Raw genomic sequence first — 20,944 nt, 5'->3', positions numbered from 1 at the left:
TCCTCCACAGGCTTCACCCAACCTCAGTCAGCTCCGCAGGTCAGTCTTTCATCCAGCAGCTGATCAGGTTGCATTACAGCCAGATCAGGGAACAGAGCCCCTGAACCCTGCCTCCTGCTCTCATCTTCCTGAAGCAATCCAGGGGATGATCCCTCTCTCCTTCGAAAGGGAGAACCAAGCAGATGTGATGTGTTCCTACCACCATCCTGGCAATGCTGAACTACCTTATTCCTCACGAGTCCCACACCAGCCCAGCCCTGTAAACAGGCGAATATCCTTTCCAATCTGTCCCCTCACTCTCCTCCCAAGCTACTCTCAGCTTCCACTATCTGCATTCTCTCTCCTCTTCCCCTCTCCCCCCATTCTACCCACCCTCCCCTTTCCCCACACTCTACCCACCATCACATCTCCCCACAATCTACCCACCCTCCCATCTACCCTCCCAATATTCTACCCACCCTCCCATCACCCCTCTCCTCTCCCCACACTCTATCCACCCTCCCCTCTCCCCACACTCTACCCACCTTCTCATATCCCCTCTCCCAACACTCTACCCACCCTCTCATATCCCCTCCTCTCCCCACCCTCCCATCTCCCATCCCCTCCCAATACTCTACCCACCCTCCCATCACCCCTCTCCTCTCCCCACAGTCTATCAACCCTCCCCTGTCCCACACTCTACCCACCCTCTCATCTCCCCTCCTCTCCCCTCCCCTCCCAATACTCTAGCCATCCTCCCATCACCCCTCTCCTCTCCCCACACTATCCATCCTACCCTCTCCCTACACTCTACCTCCCCTCCTCTCCCCACACTCTACCCACCCTCCCATCTCTCCACACTCTACCCACCCTCCCCTCCCCTCACCACACTCTACCCACCCTCCCATCTCCCCTCTCATTTCCCCTCTCCCCACATTCTACCCACCCTCCCATCTCCCTTCCCCTCCAAGTACCCTATCCACCCTCCCATCACCCCTGTCCTCTCCCAACATGCTACCTCCCCTCCTCACCCCACACTACACACCCTCCCATCTCCCCTCCCCTCCCAATACTCTACCCACCCTCCCATCACCCCTCACCAGACTCTATCCATCCTACCTTCTCCCCCCGCTCTACCTCCCCTTCTCACCCCACACTCTACCCACCCTCCCATCTCCCCTCCCCTCCCATCTCCCCTCCCCTCCCAATACTCTACCCACCCTCCCATCACCCCTCACCAGACTCTATCCATCCTACCTTCTCCCCCCCTACTCTACCTCCCCTCCTTTCCCCACACTCTACCCACCCTCCCATCCCCCTCACTCTACTCACCCTCCCATCTCCCCCCCCACACTCTACCCACCCTCCCATCACCCCTGTCCTCTCCCCACACTCTATCTCCCCACTCTCTCCCCACCCTCTCCCCACCCTCCCTTCTCCCCACACTCTACCCTCCTCCTCCTCCCCACATTCTACCCACTTCCTTCTCCTCTCATATCCCACACACTCTCAATCCTATTCCACCACACCCTCCCTCTCTTCCCCCTCCCCTCTCCTCTCCCCATATGCTTCCCTCCCTTCCCTCTCCCCATACTCTCCCTTTGCATGTCTTTACATGCTGTTGGCCTGGATCCAAGGCTGGTATCGAGGGAGGAGACAAGGGCTATCAGCCTTTATTGGGAATCTTGCGGGAAGGAGTTAGGGGGGAGTTACAGGGTTGGAGGCGGGCCAGCCTGCATAGTATAGAGAGGTCACCTTCTGCACTACCATGTTCCACCACATTGACCCCTTTTTAGTTAAAGTCCAGTGGGGTGAAGTGGTACAGCATTCATCGTGACCATTTGTGCAGTCCTTCATAGTTCACAGATTCAGCCAGTCCGGTGGCTTTAACCGCCACTGTAATTGCTGCAGCACTGAATGTCCGGGGGCTGAACATGAGTTAGTCCAAACGGGTTCCGGGGGGTGTTGGGGGGTTCAGTTCATGATTGTCGGGGTGCTGGGGACGAGGGACCCAGAGGGTGGCCAGACAGCAGGTTAGGTGCCCTGGATGGTGTTCTGGTGTCTGATTGGCCACATTCAGAAAGGTGGGTGGACCATCCAGGAATTGATTGTTTCTGACTGTGAGGGGAGGATGGGGCCCACCAAACTGCACAAGTACACTCTTTAGCTAGCATTGGAAGTCCAGCCTCAGTATGACTGGTGTGCAGAGGTGGTGCATCGTGAGCAGTTTGAAGTTTTTATACTGTTCCCCTCATGGTCACGGTGCAGCAACTGTGGATTTCCGTGGAATGGGATTTGGACACTAGAGCTACCATACTCTTTGCAGGAGACACTGCAAGGGAATAGTGTTGGACCATAAAATGTAGTGCTCCTTGTGTTGAATAGGCAGCCCATGGAGCAACTGTTTACCTCAGTATGCATCATAGATTGCCCCAATTGGTGTGGCCTGTTCTGGTCTAGCATGATGGAGGGCAGAGTTAGCTTGTTGTTGGAGTCACTGCTGCTGTAGTGTTGAGATGGCTGCTGCCAAGATGGCCACCACCGTGGCTCGCACATGGTGGAGTCCGGAAGAGACACCGGACGTGACGTCATCCCATGCCGTCTTCCTCCTGTTTCCGCTGTTCAGTTCTCTGCTGCCGGAAATGACAATGGAAATGGGTTGATCAAAGATGGGATGCGAGTCGCAGTCCGCATGCAGCACTGCTGGAGGAAGGTTTAGAATGGCATACCTTGGTGTAGTGCCCCTTCCTCTTGCAGTTTGAGCAGGTCACATTGCAGGCCAGACAGTACTTCCTCAAGTGCTCAGTGGTGGCAGCAGGAGTCAAGGCCCCTGAGTCCCAAGATGGCAGCACCCGTGCTCCCCACCTGGTGGTTACATGGCTCACAGAGTAAGTTCAGCATTCTGGGCTGTCTCAAGCGATCAAGCCATCTGCATGACTTTCTGTAGGGTTCAAATGCCCTTCTCCAGGAGTCGCTTGCGGATGTAGTTCAAGTGGAAGCCGGCCACTAACCCATCGCGGATGATCTCCTCTTGATAGACTGCCGCGGTCACATCTATGCACCCACAGGCTGGACCCAGCTCCTCATGGCCCTCACAAAGTCATTGACGGACTCACTGGGGACCTGGAGTCTCCTCTCCTCCCCCTCCCGCTCTCCTCAAAATCCCCCCTTCCCTGCACTCCTCCCCTTTCCTCACCCCTTCCCCTCTCCCCGTGCTCACCTCTCCCTCTGTGTACTGTCCTCACTGAGATTTTCCTATGGGTCTGCTCTCTCTCCTTCCAACCCACTTCTGTTCTTCCTTCCCCCTTTTCCTTCCCCCCTCATTTTGTCCCCTATCCCATCAACCACCCACCTAGCTTCCCACTTATTCTCAGCCCCCTCCCTCTTTGGTTCCGTCTTACACCTCCATTTCCCTCACAGGATTCTTCCTGTTCCCACTCCCCACCCCCCGCACTTGGATTCCAACAGCCCTCTCATTTTACCCTTATTCTCACCTTCTCGTCACCTTCCAGTGCTGGCTGCCTTTGCTGATCGCCCCTCGCACCCTGCCCTGTGTTACTTACCTTCTTCCACCTCACTTCTTTGTCTATCCCCTTTTTTTGTTTCTTTTGTGTTGCCCCTGCCAATCAACTGACCACCTCTCCCTACTTCACCAATCCCCCACTGTCCAACACCTCCATCCTGTCCCTATTACAGGATCAATTGTCTTTGGATCTGCACGAAGTTGATAGGCCATTTCATGTCAGGAGCAGATAGAAAACTAAGAACTTGCCTTTCAGGCATCAACCCTAAAAGGCTGCTCCAGTGTCCTATTCATATCCCAGAACATCCCACCTGTGTGGGGGATGAGTGGGGTGATGGGTTGCTGACTGACAGCATCATCAGCCCACCCCTAACTAGCCACTTGCAGCAGTGGTACACTCAGGTCAGGTGGCAGAGCATAGCGCTCTGCTGATTATCTTTCCCAGAGAAGGGTTGGAATTGGTGCCTCAGAGTTGGCCATGGCTCATTCAGGAAGGTACGTCTTTAGCTATAAGGACGATTAAGCTCTGCCTTTACAAACGAGTGTTTGGTCTTCCTGAAAGTGCATGATGAGAATGTGGGGAGAATAATGTGGCTTAGGAGTGGATTGGCAGGAATGTAGGAGGTTGATGGTTGCCACAGACTGGGTGGGCAGAAGGGCTGCACTTCATTCATGCACACTGTGAGCATGCAAACACACATATAACCACACACACTGCACACACACCAGGCAGGTGCACGTAAGCACACACACACCCTACAAGTATATATACATACACCCACTCATACTTTACACACAATACATATGTACACACACACACCAGACACAGATGCTCATGCCAAACCACACATACATTTGATGTGCGAGTACATTACAGAGGGAGAGGACGGGATTGAACTCAGGCCCCTGCTAGCTACCCCATGGTCAGATCAGTCAGCCTTTTGGGATGGCAGACACCCCAGCTCAGGCAAGATATCCTGGACTTGGGGAGAGAGCAGTGAAGTTTCTCTAGCTCAGTGCTGGTGGTGAGAGGTCATGTAGCATGGTGCAGGTTTACTTTCCCTTGATCCCACGTACCCAGTGGTACCAAATGATTGAAGGAGTAAATGGAGAGTCAGAAACTGCCCTCTGCTGTGAGGACAGACAATGTGTCATCAATGTGTCATGCAAGAGAACTTGCCTCTTCCTTCCCTCATCTCCCCTCCCTGCCCTCCAAAACTTTACTTGAATCAACTTGGAGTTCAGAATGGCAGTTGATGGGATATGGAGGACTATGAACTTGGTCTAGGTCAGTGGGCCGGCAGAATAATAGTTTGGTATTGACCAAATGGGCTGAAAGCCCTGCTCTAATGTTCTATGATGTGTGGCAGGTAAGATAGTAAGGATTACAATGGAGGAGGTGGAGTTCAGGGTCTGATCTTCTTATGTGAATGGATGCCTGTCTTCAACAGCCTCCTGGTTCAGGGTAGCAGGACTGAGGGTCTGAATGCCATCCTTCTACCACCAGGTGCTGAACTGTGTTCTGTCCCCCATGTACCAGGCTCCAGATGGGCTGAATGGCCTCCTGTTCCCCCCATGTAATTGGTCTAAGAGGGGCTGAACAGCCTCCTCCTGTCCCCTGGGTTACAGTACTGAGAGGCACTGAACAATTTTCTGTCACCCAAGTAACTGCCGAGAGGTGCTGAACAGCCTTCCCGCTTCCCTGTAAAACAGGCCCAATAGGGACTGAGTGGCATCCTTCTATCTCCAGGTAGCAGGTTAAATGAATGGCCTCCAGCTGTCCCCCATGTAACAGGCCTGAGTGGGGATAAGCAAAATAGATATTAAGGATTTAGATAGTTCCCTTACTGATTTGGAGCTTAAGGGAGTGAAGTGCCAGTTAATGAAGAAATCGAAGGCTGTGTAGTTAACCAGGAATCACGGCTTTTATTAGTAGAAACTCAATAATACAATAATGAATGATAATGGGTCCATACACAGTTATAGTCAAGGGGAGTGTATTGGTAAAGATAATACATGTCAAATGTCTGTAGAGCAGACTAAGCACAGCGAAAGACTGACAGGATGACACAGATTCATCACAGGGAGCATTGTAGTCTATGTCTAGTGGGAAATCTCCTAGAGAGGATGGATTTCCAATGGAGTTTTACAAGGAATTTCATGATTTGTTATTTCCTGTATATACAGAAGTATTAAAACAAGCGACAGAAGTAGGTTCGTTTCCAGAGTCATTTTCAAGGGTGTTAATAACAGTTATTTCAAAGAAGGATAGGGATACATTAAAAATGGCTCCGTATAGACCAATATCTTTATTAAATGTGGATTATAAGATTGTGGCAAAAGTATTAGCAAATAGATTGGCAAATTTTTTTTAACCAAAATTAGTACATGTAGATCAAACAGGTTTTATAAAAGACAGATATTCAGCCAATAATATTACAAAATTGATTACAATAATTAATGCCTCAAGACGACAGTTTAATGATATTGGCGCTGGATGCGGAAAAAGTTTTTGATCGTATTGAGTGTAATTTTTTATTCAAGGTGTTAGAAAGATTCAAGTTTGCACATTTTTTTATTAGATGGGTTAAGGCCTTATATACCAACCCTCTGCCATGGTGATGACAAATGGACAGATTTTGCCCGCATTTAAATTGTTTAGATCAACTAGACAGGGTTGTCCATTATCACCAGCTTTGTTTGCTTTAGAAATAGAACCTTTGGCTCAAGTGATAAGACAAGAAATTAATATTAAGGGAATTACAATAGGTGAACAATAGTATAAAATTAATTTGTTTGCAGATGATGTATTGATATATTTTCTCATCCTAAAGATTCTCAAGAACTGTTACAAACTTTGTTGAATTGATATGGATCAAGTTATAAAGTCAATTAGGATAAAAATGAGATATTACCAATATCAGATGAAGATTATACAGATTGTAAGCAGTTTACTAAGTTTAAAATTAACTATTTAGGGGTCATAGTGGATAAAGAATATAAACATTTATATAATTTAAATTATATGCCGTTGTTAAATAAGATTAAATTTGATTTAAATAGATGGAAAGGTTTTCCATTAACTTTGATAAGAGGTTAATTGTATTAAAATGAACATATATCCTCGTATTCAATTTCTTTTTCAGTCTATCCCAAGTGCAATACCGAAAACATTTTTTAAGGAGTTAAATAAACTAATTTGTTTGTTTTTATGGAAAGGTAAATTGACAAGAGTTTCTATGCAAAAGTTGGCCTGGAGATATGATTTAGGTAGACTTTAATTACCACATTTTCAATGTAGAGGCAGTGCCACTAAAATTTATAAATAGGTCGCTTGATAATGATCAACCGCCAATGTGGGCAAAGGTTGAATTGGATCAGATTTTTGAAAATAAAATACATCAATTTACATATGAATGGAATCCTTCTTTATTGCAAAAGTATAAATTGCCAGAACTGAGACATTTAATGGCTATTTGGTATAGGTGGGATCAGGTTATAAGGGTCTAAAGGTAAAATTTCAGCTAAATCACCACTATATGAAAGTAAAATAATTCCTTTTTCTTTAAATAATCTTTATTTGAACGATTGGGAAAGGAAAGGTGTAAAATTGGTGCAGGATTGTTTTGAAACAGGTAAATTTCTTTCTTTTGATAGATTTCAAGAGATGTTCAGTATTTTACCAAGTTCTTTTTTTTTGCTTATTATCAAGTACAAGATTTATTGCTAGAAAACTTTGGACGAGACTTGGTATTACTGGGTCAAATGAAATTTGAGATATTAATTGCGGATAAAGGAAAAAAGGGGGTTATTTCCAAAATGTATTTGTTATTACAAGAAAAGATGGAAAAGGTTGATGTATATAAAATGAAGGACAAGTGGGAGAAAGACTTGGTTATTACTTTATCTTGGGAGGAATGGTCGAATATGTGTGTTGATAGTGTTATGAAATTACTTAATGTGCGATATAGTTTGGTTAATTATAATTTTTTACATCAATTAACTCCTGAAAAGTTGAAGAAATATGGGTTTAGTTCATTAGATTTGTGTTTTAGACGTGGAGAACAGACAGGTACATTTTTACATTCAGTATGGGCATGTAAAAAAGTTAAACTTTTTTGGGAAAAAATTATAATGTTTTTGAGAGATTTACTTAAAATAGATTTGCAACTGGATCCGTTGGTATGTTTATTGGGCTATATGAATACATTAAAACAGTTTAACAGGCTTGAGAAGGGCTGACAGCCTCCTCCTGTCCCAAGTAACAGGCCCAAGATAGGCGAGGTGGGATGTTGGACTCTCCTGCCCCATCCCATCCTGCTCTGCACCACTCTCACCCCTCTTCTCCTCCCACAGGTCTTCTACACCACGGCCCATCGCCATCACCTCTCCCTCCAGCAGGGGTAAGTGACAGAGCCCTGCCAGCACAGTCCATCCGGTTCCAAATCTCTGAGATCCGCTACGTTGAAGCTGTACCACTCCGAACCACAGCAGGTGATGAGAGATGGTTGCCCACTTCAGTGAATGATTGCAGAGATGCATTCCAAATAGTCCACACCCTCAACTGTCCTAAAGCACGCCACACTCCTCCACTGTCCCAGAGAGCGTCATTCCCCTCCGCTGTCCCAGGGCGTGTCATTCTTCACCGCTGTCCCAAAGTGCGCACTCTCCTCCACTGTCCCAGAGCGTGTCATTCCTCTCCGCTGTCTCAGAGTGTGTCATTCCTCTCCGCTGTCCCAAAGTGCGCCATTCCCCTCCGCTGTCCCAGAGTGTCATTCGTCTCCGCTGTCCCAAAGCACGCCACTCCCCTCTGCTGTTCCAGAGCGCGCCACTCTCCTCCACAGTCCAAGAGTGTGTCACTCCCTTCCGCTGTCCCAGAGCGTGTCACTCCCCTCCGCCGTCTCAGCGTGTCATTCCCCTCTGCTGTCTCAGAGTGTGTCACTCCCCTCCGCTGTCTCAGAGCGTGTCACTTCCTTCTGCTGTCCCAGAGCGTGTCACTCCCCTCCGCCATCTCAGCGTGTCATTCCCCTCTGCTGTCTCAGAGCGTGTCACTCCCCTCCGCTGTCTCAGAGCGTGTCACTACCCCTCTGCTGTCCTAGAATGCATCACTCCCCTCCACTGTCCCAGGGCATGTCACTCCCCCTCACTGACCCGGAGCGCACCACTCCCCTCTGCTGTCCCAGAGCGTCATTCCTCTCCGCTGTTCCAAAGCGCGCCACTACACTCTGCTGTCTCAGAGCATGTCACTCCCCTCTGCTGTCTTAGAGCGTGTCACTCCCCTCTGCTGTCCCAGAGCGTGTCACTCCCCTCCGCTGTCTCAGAGCGTGACACTCCCCTCCGCTTTCTCAGAGCGTGTCACTCCCCCTCTGCTGTCCCAGAGTGCATCACTCCCTTCCACTGTCCCAGAGCGTGTCACTCCCCCTCACTGACCCAGAGCGCACCACTCCCCTCTGCTGTCCCAGAGCGTCATTCCTCTCCGCTGTTCCAAAGTGCGCCACTCCCCTCCGTTGTCCCAGAGCGTATCACTCCCCTCCATTCATTTCTCCTCTCACTCAGTTGAGGGAAGAAATGCAATTCATCGAGGGAGTTGAGTTCGTACTGCATAGGTGGATGCCATTTGGCCTACAAGTCTGAGATGCATCCTAGTTTTTCATGAATTTACACTGTATCCTATTCTCTCCACATTGCCATTTCCCCCCAGATTATCCCCTTTATCCACATGCCACAGGGACAATTCACATCAGCAAATTCACCATCCGACCAACATGGGGTCTCTAGGTTGTGGGATTAAACCGGAACCCCCCCCAGGAGTGAGTGGGGGAAAGCTTCCCGATCACAGGGAGATGGTGCCAACTCCACAACCGCCGCTGGCATGGATCAAACCTGCAGCTCAAACTGCAGTTTAAAATCAATTACCATCCAAGTTTCCTGCCTTGGAACAGGCCTGGAAGGGACTGAAGGCTGCCTCCTGTCCCAGGTTGTAAAGGAGATGAACAGTCTCTTCCTGTATCCCATGGGAAGGCCCAAGAGGCCTTCCCCTGTCCAAGGGTGACATGCCTGAGAGGGGCTGAACTGCTTCCACCTGTCCTGGGCTCACAGGCCCCAGAGGGGCTAAGCAACATTTTTCTGTGGGTGGAATCCATTGCTCCAGGCCCTCCGGTGTTCAAGAGGGGGCAGTACTGCCCAGGTGATCCCTCTGCCCATAGGAGGCAGGATAATGACTAGACCATCCGAGGACCCACAGAAGGTCAGATCTGCATGATGCCAATTCTCTTGGGCACAAGTACACTAGACAACCCTGGATTTCTCAGCATCAAAGGAGAAGTGTCTCCCTCCCATATCTTTTGTGATGACTGTGGGGAAAGGGAGGGCTGAGTTGCAGGAGGGCAATATTGTTGAAGGGAAGTAATATTTTGTCTTTCCACTGACCTCCCTCACAGTCACCCCCAAACAAACGCCCCAGGACAACAGGCCTCACAGTGGAAACGCCGCCCCTTACAGGTACGGGAAGGGTGCATGAGGGGATTGGTAGCAGAGGGGTGCGAATTTTGGCCCATGTGCTCCCAGATCCTGGAGCTTGGGTCCAGGTGCAAGGTTGTCAGCAGGAACCTGAGGCAGGAAGGCGCGTCTGGTGACGGGGTGGGTGGGGGGTGGGGGAGTTCCTGGAGCTGGCAGCTGAGGTTGGAGTGAGTGTGGTAGTTTCAATAACCTGACATCCTCCAAGTTCAAAAACAGTTTCTGACAGACGTCGGGCCCTTGAACCAATTGTTAGAATAATCAGGGACTGCTCTAAGATCACAAAAGGGTTGTCTGCACTACTGCTCAATCACCTTTTTGCACATGGATATCCAAATATTTATTATCTATTTTTTTGTATTGTCTTTTTATACCTCAGTTAAGAATGCTATTTAGCTTTGCAAATTTTGTTTTTGTACATTTTTACAAAATACCCTGTTCAGGTGCAGCAATGAGACTTTGAGTGCATATGTACATGACAATAAACTCATAATCATTGTAATTGCATTAACAAATATTGCATTAACAAATAATCCCGCCATGATCTTTCTCTGATACTTCATAATGACCTTCAGGTGATGATCATCCTCATTGTTAATTTCCAATTTTCCATGACTGATAATCCCTGGATTCTTTCCCTTCTCCAATCAATTTACATTCCTGTCAAGATGCATTGATGCTTGGGACTAGAACTGCTCCGCCCAAGATCACAAGACACTGCCAAATTTCCCGCTGTCTCAGGAGAGCTGCTGACATATTAAAAGGCCCGTCCCCAACCCCCAGTGGGGTTCCCATTGCATTCTTGTCTCTCCATTCCCCCCCTCCCCACCAATTCGTCTGCTCTGCTCCCTTCTGGCGACATTTTCTAATGTTCCCTTCAAACATCTCACCTTTCACCCTTAACTCGTGTCTGACCCAAACTCAGTGGAAAAGCCTGCTTGCATTTACTCTATCTACACCTGTCAGAATTTTGTACACTTCCATCAAATCTCACTTTATTCTCTGATGCTCCAGGGAATAAAGTCCTAACCTGTTTAACCTTTCCCTGTAACTCAGCTCCGCAAGTACTGGCAGCATCCTTGTAAATCTTCTCTGCACCCTTCCAATCTTTTTTTAAAATTTAGACTGCACAGTTACAGGCTCTTTCAGCCCAATTACACCTGATTAATCTACAGTCCCCAGAAAATTTTGAACGGTGGGAGGAAACCAGAACCCCCGGGGAAAACCCACACAGACACAGGGAGAACGTACAAACACCTTACAGACAGCACGGGTTTTGAACCCCGGTCCCCAAAACGCTACACCATCCGTGCCACCCATATCTTATTGATATGTTTCCCTTCTCTCCGCTTAAACCAATCCCACATTCCTCAACAAGAACTCTGAACACAAAGTCCGTGGACCGCCTCACTCTGCAAGAGGATGTTCTCCCAGGATTTGTCCATTTCCAACTCTATAGACACCTCCCAGGGTTCCTCCTGGTAGTTGTTCTTCACCATTCATCAAGCCTCCCTCCAGGGTCACCAGTCTGTTGTCCGTCACCAGTTCGAGGCAAATAAGCAGCCTTGATGGTTACCAACATTTGCATCTACTGTTTAGTGGCTGCGCAGAGGAGGTTCACCAGGTTGATTCCAGGAATGAGGGGTTTTTTTTTCTGATGAATAGCCTGGGACTACCTGGATGCACCCCCGATCCAAACACTGGCACCTCCTGGTCTACGTCCTGGTGCGAGAAAGAGACAAACGAGATGTGCTCCACACCAGGCCCAGCGCGGAATGCCACACTGACCACCGGCTGGTTCGCTGCAAGCTCAACCTTCACTTCAAGCCAAAGCCCAGGAACAGTAAAGCCCCCAGAAAGAGGTTCAATGTTGGAAACCTGCAATCAGACGAAGAGAGAGGAAACTTCCAGGCAAACCTCAAAGCAAAGCTCGACGATGCAATCCGCCACACTGACTTGTCCCCTGAAACCCTCTGGGATCAGCTGAAGACTACCATACTGCAATCCACTGAAGAGGTACTGGGCTTCTCCTCCAGGAAAAACAAGAACTGGTTCGACGATAACAGCCAGGAAATCCAGGAGCTGCTGGCAAAGAAGCGAGCTGCCCACCAGGCTCACCTTACAAAGCCGTCCTGTCCAGAGAAGAAACAAGCCTTCCGTCGCGCATGCAGCCATCTTCAGAGCAAACTCCAGGAGATCCAAACTGAGTGGTGGACTAGCCTCGCCAAGCGAACCCAGCTCAGCGCGGACATTGGCGACTTCAGGGGTTTCTACGAGGCTCTAAAGGCTGTGTACGGCCCCTCACCCCAAGTCCAAAGCCCGCTGTGCAGCTCAGATGGCAAAGTCCTCCTCAGTGACAAGATCTCCATCCTCAACCGATGGTCAGAACACTTTCAATCGCTTTTCAGTGCCAACTGCTCAGTCCAAGATTCTGCCCTGCTCCAGCTCCCTCAACAGCCCCTAAGGCTAGAGCTGGATGAGGTCCTCACCCAGGATGAGACATATAAGGCAATTGAACAACTGAAAAGTGGCAAAGCAGCAGTATGGATGGAATCCCCCCAGAGGTCTGGAAGGCTGGCGGCAAAACTCTGCATGTCAAACTGCATAAGTTTTTCAAGCTTTGTTGGGACCAAGGAAAACTGCCTCAGGACCTTCGTGATGCCATCATCATCACCCTGTACAAAAACAAAGGCGAGAAATCAGACTGCTCAAACTACAGGGGAATCACGCTGCTCTCCATTGCAGGCAAAATCTTCGCTAGGATTCTCCTAAATAGAATAATACCTAGTTTCGCCGTGAATATTCTCCCAGAATCACAGTGCGGCTTTCGCGCAAACAGAGGAACTACTGACATGGTCTTTGCCCTCAGACAGCACCAAGAAAAGTGCAGAGAACAAAACAAAGGACTCTACATCACTTTTGTTGACCTCACCAAAACCTTCGACACCGTGAGCAGGAAAGGGCTTTGGCAAATACTAGAGCGCATCGGATGCCCCCCAAAGTTCCTCAACATGGTTATCCAACTGCACGAAAACCAACAAGGTCGGGTCAGATACAGCAATGAGCTCTCTGAACCCTTCTCCATTAACAATGGTGTGAAGCAAGGCTGTGTTCTCACACCAACCCTCTTCTTCAGCATGATGCTGAACCAAGCCATGAAAGACCTCAACAATGAAGACGCTGTTTACATCCGGTACCACACGGATGGCAGTCTCTTCAATCTGAGGCGCCTGCAAGCTCACACCAAGACACAAGAGAAACTTGTCCATGAACTACTCTTTGCAAACGATGCCGCTTTAGTTGCCCATTCAGAGCCAGCTCTTCAGCGCTTGACGTCCTGTTTTGCGGAAACTGCCAAAATGTTTGGCCTGGAAGTCAGCCTGAAGAAAACTGAGGTCCTCCATCAGCCAGCTCCCCACCATGACTACCAGCCCCCCCACATCTCCATCGGGCACACAAAACTCAAAACGGTCAACCAGTTTACCTATCTCGGCTGCACCATTTCATCAGATGCAAGGATCGACAATGAGATAGACAACAGACTCGCCAAGGCAAATAGTGCCTTTGGAAGACTACACAAAAGAGTCTGGAAAAACAACCAACTGAAAAACCTCACAAAGATAAGCGTATAGAGAGCCGTTGTCATACGCACACTCCTGTTCGGCTCCGAATCATGGGTCCTCTACCGGCATCACCTACGGCTCCTAGAACGCTTCCACCAGCGTTGTCTCCGCTCCATCCTCAACATTCATTGGAGCGCTTTAATCCCTAATGTCAAAGTACTCGAGATGGCAGAGGCCGACAGCATCGAGTCCACGCTGCTGAAGATCCAGCTGCGCTGGGTGGGTCACGTCTCCAGAATGGAGGACCATCGCCTTCCCAAGATCGTGTTATATGGCGAGCTCTCCACTGGCCACCGTGACAGAGGTGCACCAAAGAAGAGGTACAAGGACTGCCTAAAGAAATCTCTTGGTGCCTGCCACATTGACCACCGCCAGTGGGCTGATATTGCCTCAAACCGTGCATCTTGGCGCCTCACATTTCGGCGGGGAGCAACCTCCTTTGAAGAGGACCGCAGAGCCCACCTCACTGACAAAAGACAAAGGAGGAAAAACCAAACACCCAACCCCAACCAATCAATTTTCCCCTGCAACTGCTGCAACCGTGTCTACCTGTCCCGCATCGGACTTGTCAGCCACAAACGAGCCTGCAGCCGACGTGGACATTTACCTCCTCCATAAATCTTCGTCCGCGAAGCCAAGCCAAAGAAAAAATACTTGCTGGACTTGAAAACCTACCCCCTCATTCATCTAAAGACAAAATTATGAAAAGATTATAGATAGAAGCAGAGAGGTTGTTTCCACTGGCAGGTGAGACTAAAATGAGGGCAACTGAGCTTCAAGATGCAGGAGGTGTAGATTTAAGATGGATATGAAGAGGAACTGGTTCTCCTAGAGAATGTGAATCTGAGGAATTTTCTGCCCAAGGAATCAGTCAAGGGTGCCTCAATAAATGTGTATAAGACACAGATTGTTGGATTTTTGCCCAGTCCTGGGAGTTAAGAGTTCTGGGGGACAGGCAGGGGAAGTGGATGCCAGGATCAGCAACGATTTCATTGAATGGCGGAGCAGGATCGACGGACAGATTGGCCAACTCTTGCTCCTGTTTCTCATGTCTTTTTTTTCTTTGGCTTGGCTTCGCGGACGAAGATTTATGGAGGGGGTAAAAAAGTCCACGTCAGCTGCAGGCTCGTTTGTGGCTGACCAGTCCGATGCGGGACAGGCAGACACGATTGCAGCGGTTGCAAGGGAAAATTGGTTGGTTGGGGTTGGGTGTTGGGTTTTTCCTCCTTTGCCTTTTGTCAGTGAGGTGGGCTCTGCGGTCTTCTTCAAAGGAGGCTGCTGCCCGCCAAACTGTGAGGCGCCAAGATGCACGGTTTGAGGCGTTATCAGCCCACTGGCGGTGGTCAATGTGGCAGGCACCAAGAGATTTCTTTAGGCAGTCCTTGTACCTTTTCTTTGGTGCACCTCTGTCACGGTGGCCAGTGGAGAGCTCGCCATATAATACGATCTTGGGAAGGCGATGGTCCTCCATTCTGGAGACGTGACCCATCCAGCGCAGCTGGATCTTCAGCAGCGTGGACTCGATGCTGTCGACCTCTGCCATCTCGAGTACCTCGACGTTAGGGGTGTGAGCGCTCCAATGGATGTTGAGGATGGAGCGGAGACAACGCATGTTTCTCATGTAACCTTTACTTATCATGCATCACAAAAATTGCTCTCTGTTACAAAGGTGGGTAATTCAGCACAGACTTCTGTTCACCATGAGTGGCTTTCCCAGACCTCCAATACACAAATGGTGAACAATCTCTTCCTTGAGATGGTTTGTCTCCGGGAGGTCACTGCTAACATCTGAACACGCAGAATAGTCTTTCTGCTTACTGTTCAATCCTCTTACCGCCTGCTCCTCCACTGATTGGTTTATAGAATTGTTTTTCACTTCCTTCACACAGAAATCTGACACTGGTCATGCACTAGTGCAGTGACAGGACAGCCAGACGCTATCTTTATATTTCACATAGCATCTATTTGCTCACCCACTCACAATGCTAATAATTCATCCACCCGTATCGTGTCCACAGGCTCCATTGCCTTTGTGCATGATTCTGAGACAGAATCAAGAATCAGCTAACAATTTGGTTGAAATAACTCCACAGTAATATTGATGTGATTCATGCCATTATCTTCCCTGCTACAGTTCCAACACCCTTCAGTGTCCTAAGAAATGGAGCTCTGACCATGTTCAGTATCCCACTGGTTCAACATTCCAACTCCCTTCAATGTCTCACTGGGACAACTTTCCAACCCCCTTCACTGTCCCACTGGGACAATGTTCCACTCCCCTTCACTGTCCCACTGGGACAATGTTTCAACTCCCTTCACTGTCTCACTGGGACAATGTTCCAATCCCCGTCACTGTCCCACTGGACCCACTGGGATAATAGTCCAATCCCCTTCATTGTCTCACCGTACTCACTGGGACAATGTTCCAATACCCTTCACTTCCCACTGGATTCCATTTGAAGCTCCAAGTACTAGCCACTATCTAATTCTGGCATTCCCTCCTGTTCTAAGATTGGAACAATGCCCATTAGGATTGAGAAGCATCCAGTGGAGTTCCAGATTGATATCCTGTTGTTTGAGTTAGAGCAGTAGATCTTCAGGGGAACTGTTAAGGGAGATTCTGTGACAGTCATGGAGCTGTTTGGCCCAACTCATCCATCAGCACCAGTTGTCAGTCCCATTTCCTGCACCTGGTCCATGTTCCTTTGAAGCTTTCCTATCCATGTACCCATTCAAATTTCTTTCATTCATGATAATTGTTCCTAACCTCTGCAGTTCTTCCAGCAACTCCTTCCACACACCCTCCATCATCTGTGTGAGAAAGTTGCCTGTCAGTTTCCTCTCTCTAGTGTTACGAGTACAGAGGACCCCAAAACCCAGCAGCAATAGATATGCACCACGACAAAGGGTAACTTAAACAAAAGTTGCTTTTAATGATCCTCTCACCACCTCCAACTCTGAGAGCAAAACCTGCTTTTTTCTCTGCTCTCTGCAAAGATCACATGACCCTCCAGACAGCAAGTTCTGGTTTCCAGACAAAGCTGCTACTGCCTGTTGTTACATTTGTTGCCTTTTTGCAAATAACATTCCATCAGGAGTCTGAGCCTCCTGCAAAAGCTCCTGCAAAAATTCTGTGTTTGTGTGACCTGCTCCAACAAACCTTTCCCAATTTATCTCCCAAACACCTCTATATACTCTGTCACACTAGTTTTAGACTTCCCTATCCTGGGGAAGAGACTGTGACCTTATCTATGTTCCTCATGCTTTTGTGCACCTGAAGAAGGTTCTTCCCTCAGCCTCCTACACTCCAGGGAGGCCTATCCAGACTTCTTCGAACTCAACCCTTCCACGTGGTACATCCTCATGAAACTTCCAGTTTAATGACATTTTTTTCTGCAAATTAAAGGAGATTTGCTGGGAATCAGGGGAATGGGGATAGGATTCAACTGATTTTTGTTTCTCACTCATCCTGTTTCAATCAGCAGACCCGAGTTGATGGCACAAGTGACAGGGAGCAGCGTCTCAAGGTCCAGCGGGTTATTGGTACGTAACAAACCATTCTTTGGGTAGTGTGACCTCATGACCCCGTCCAGTGTAACCTTCGCACCTTTTGTAGCATGACTCCCCTCTTATCAATTTTTCACCCCCCATCCCTGCTCTGAATGTAATTTACCCTAATTAGCATGGTTTTATGAAACATAAATCATGTTTGGCAAGTTTGCTCAAACTCAGTATGTAACTGGCATAGTTACAAGTGGTGAACCTTGTGGATGTGGTATGTTTAACTTTCCAGCAGACAATTGACAATGTGGCACATAAGCAGGTGGTACAGAACAGGCCCTTTGGCCCAATTTGTTCATGCCAACCTAGTTGGCATTCTGGGCTGGTCCCATTTGCCTGTATTTGGTCCAAATCTTTCCAAGTCCTTCCTATCCATAAATCTGCCTATTGTTGTTATACCTGCTTTTACAGTTGACTCTCGCAGCTCATTCTCTGATAAGAACCATCCTCTGATGAAAACATTACCTCTTATGACTTGCTTAAATTTCTCCTCTCTCATCTTAAATCTGTGCCCTATACTTCTAGAATCATTTACCCTGGGAAAAAGACTGTGAGCTTTCACTTCATCCATGCCCCTGCAATATCACCCCTCAGCCTCCTTTTCTGTAGAGAAGAAAGACCCAAACTATCCCATCTCACCCAAAAAGATCAAGCCCTCCAGCCCTGCAACATCTGGTGTGTCTCCTATGCACCTCTTCCAATTTATTGACAACCTTCCTATAGCTGGGCATCCAGAACTGCGCACAGTGCTCCAAGTGTAGTCTCATCAACAGCTGAATCATGAGATCCTAACTTTTGTACTCTATACCCATCCAATGAAGGTGAGCATGCTGAATGTGTTCTTAACCACCCTGCCCACCTGAGTCACCACTTTCACAGAACTCTGCACCTCTATCTCCAGGTCTCTCCGCTCTACACTACTATCCAGAACCATGCAAGTTCTGCTCTCGTTTGACTGACTAAAATTCAGCACCTCGCACTTGTCAGAGTTAAACTCCATCCACCACTCCTTGGCCCTCCTTCCCAAGAAATCTAGATCCTGTTGTAAACTTAATTTCCTTCCTCATTGTCCACTACCCACCATTGGAGGAAGTGGGTGTTTTACAAAAAATTGAGTTAGAATAAATAGATCTTTTCAAACTGGAAGGAGCAACCCCAGGGATCAGTTCTTGGCCCACAATTATTAACTGTTTGGTATGCTGGCCTTCATAAATCAGAGTACAGGTATACACCGCTTTCCAAATACTCGCTTTACGCAAATTCGCTATTATGAAGAAACCTGTGTTAGCTATCTGAAAGAAATTTGAATGGATTTTCGTTTTTACTAAGATAGTCTTCAATAGTAGTGAATGGGCCTTCGCTTTACACAATTTTGGCTTCCGAAAGGTTTCATCGGAATGTTCTAGTTTTGTAAAGCAGGGTATACCTGTACTGAGTATAGGAGTTGTGATGATACAGTGAATTTGAAGTATTGTGTGCAGATTCGGCCACCTAAATGCAGAAAAGATATCAAGACTGAAAGAGTGCAGAAAAGATTTACAATGATACTACTGGGACTTAAGGAACTAGGTTAGAGGGAAAGATTAAACAGGTTAGGACTTTATTCCCCAGAGCGTAGAAGAATGAGGGGAAATTTGATAGAGGTATACAAAATTATGAGGTATGGTAAATGCAAGCAGGCTTTTTCAACTGAGGTTGGGTGAGACAAACTAGAGGATGTTGGTTAATGGCGAAATGTGAAATATTTAAAGCAAACATTGGGGGAACTTGGAAGGAGCTGCTAGCTGAAATGGTGAATGCGGGTCCAATTTTGACATAAGAAAAACTTGTATAGGTATGTGGATGGGAGGGATCAGATCAGATTCTACAGTATTTATAATGCAGAAATGTATTACACAAAATTGCCTTTAATCTGCCATAAGGCAGACAAAGATTCACCATTAGCTTTGCCCAACAGCCCTTACAGTTCGAGAAAGAGATGCAAAAGAGAGTCCCCCCAGAGTCACCAAGTGTCCGCGGATTCGCCTCCAGCGCTCCCGCAGCTTCTACAGCCACATAAGGCTCCAATTCAGTTGAAACCATTGTCAACCCGAGCCCAGATCCAAGCCTCCAATATGACAAGGAAGCCTTCAGCACCCAGGGCCCACCTGGAGCCCTCCTTGTCTTCAGCATCCTCTCAAATCCTGGCCAGCTCCCATGAGCCAATATCCAGCAGCCCCCAGCCTGGTGTGAGTTTCCCTCCCCCCTGACCTCGTCATCTACAGCCCCTAGCCTGTGTAGATACTTCAGGTTCAGAGCCCCTTGCTGGTCCACCACCATGGTCACCATCCTTCTCAGTAGAGGGTATTCTACTCGTTACTGGTGCCCCGCACCAGTCTGCTGCTCCCCCAGAGCCAGCAAACCCTTGAACCCACTGCAGAACACAGGTGTTGCCATCTTGGGCCCAGACCCCGCGGAGGCAGGATTTTAAATAAAACACCTTTAACAAGCCATTTTTCTTTGTAATATATTTTTATTAGTTTGGAAGAGAGAAATATTACATGTTATATGTGAGGAACTGTATGAGATGGGAGAGATATTGAATGATTTTTTTCTCATCTGTATTCACAAGGGAAAGGGACATTGGGCTATATGAGGTAAGTGAGGCAAATGGCTTAGTTATGGAGAGGATAGGGATTAGTAAACTGAGGGTTTTGGAGCTTCTAGGATCAATAAAAGTGGATGTCTCCCGGTCCTGAAGGGATTTTTCTCAGGACTTAAGGGAGATCAGGGAGCAAATAGCAAGGGCTCTGACAGTGATTTTTCAACGATCACTGGAGGGGGGTGTGGTGCCGCAGGATTTGAGGGTGGCAAATGTAGTTCTGTTGTTTAAAAACACATAAGGTGCAGGACAAGTAATTATCAGCCAGTAATTTTGACTTCGGTGGTGGGGAAAGTTATGGAGGGTATTCTTCGAGATAGTATATACACATATCTGGATAGGCAGGGATTGATTAGGTGCACCCAGCATGGGTTTGTAAAGGGAAAGTTATGTTTGATGAACCTGTTGAGTTTTTTGAGGAGGTGACAAGAAAAAAGGATGAGGGTAGGGCGGTTGATGTGATCTTTTTGGATTTTAGTAAGGCTTTTGGTAAGGTTCTACATGTAAGGTTTATAAGGAAGGTTCAGTCACTAGGGATTAATAGAGAGATAGTGACATGGGATCAGACATGGCTGGAAGATAGACAGCAGAGAGTCATGGTGGACAACCTGTCAGGTTGGAAGCCTGTGACAAATGGGGTGCCTCAGGGATCCCTTGTTGTTTATCATTTATATTAATGATTTGGAGGAGGGTGTGGTTAACTGGGTAAGCAAATATGCAGATAATATGAAAATAGGGGGAGTGGTGGATAGTGAGGAAGGTTTTCTTGGATTACAGAAGGATTTGGTTTGTTTGAAAGAGTGGCCTGAAAGATGGCAGATGGAATTTAATGTAGATAAGTGTGAGGTGCTGCATTTCAGAAAAAATAACCAAAATAGGACATATACTGTTAAGGGGAGGGAATTGAGGTATGCAGAGGACAGAGGGACCTTGGGGTTATGGTACAGAGTTCATTGAAGGTGGATTCCCATGTAGACAGGGTGGTTAAGAAGGCATATGGTACGCTGGCCTTCGTAAATCATAGTATAGAGTATAGGAGCAGGGAAGTGATGCTGCGGCTGTTTAAGACATTGGTGAGGCCTGGTTTGGAGTATTGTCTTC

At 47.8% G+C, this 20,944-nt stretch overlaps 1 protein-coding gene across 1 annotated transcript in view; it reads left to right on the top strand.

The window, feature by feature from the left end:
* The window catches only part of LOC138764613 (E3 ubiquitin-protein ligase RNF212B-like), a 188,790-nt gene that overhangs the window by 92,580 nt on the left and 75,266 nt on the right, over positions 1-20,944 (top strand). Inside the window, exons 7-10 of the mRNA XM_069940740.1 lie at positions 11-39; positions 7,859-7,905; positions 9,943-10,003; positions 17,124-17,184. Of these exons, the coding sequence (XP_069796841.1) occupies positions 11-39; positions 7,859-7,905; positions 9,943-10,003; positions 17,124-17,184 (198 nt within the window). The remainder of the gene's footprint in view (positions 1-10; positions 40-7,858; positions 7,906-9,942; positions 10,004-17,123; positions 17,185-20,944) is intronic.

The sequence above is a fragment of the Narcine bancroftii genome, chromosome 5 (genome assembly GCF_036971445.1).
Source record: "Narcine bancroftii isolate sNarBan1 chromosome 5, sNarBan1.hap1, whole genome shotgun sequence".
Lineage (NCBI taxonomy): Eukaryota > Metazoa > Chordata > Chondrichthyes > Torpediniformes > Narcinidae > Narcine > Narcine bancroftii.
This window is presented reverse-complemented; position numbering and strand designations above follow the sequence as displayed.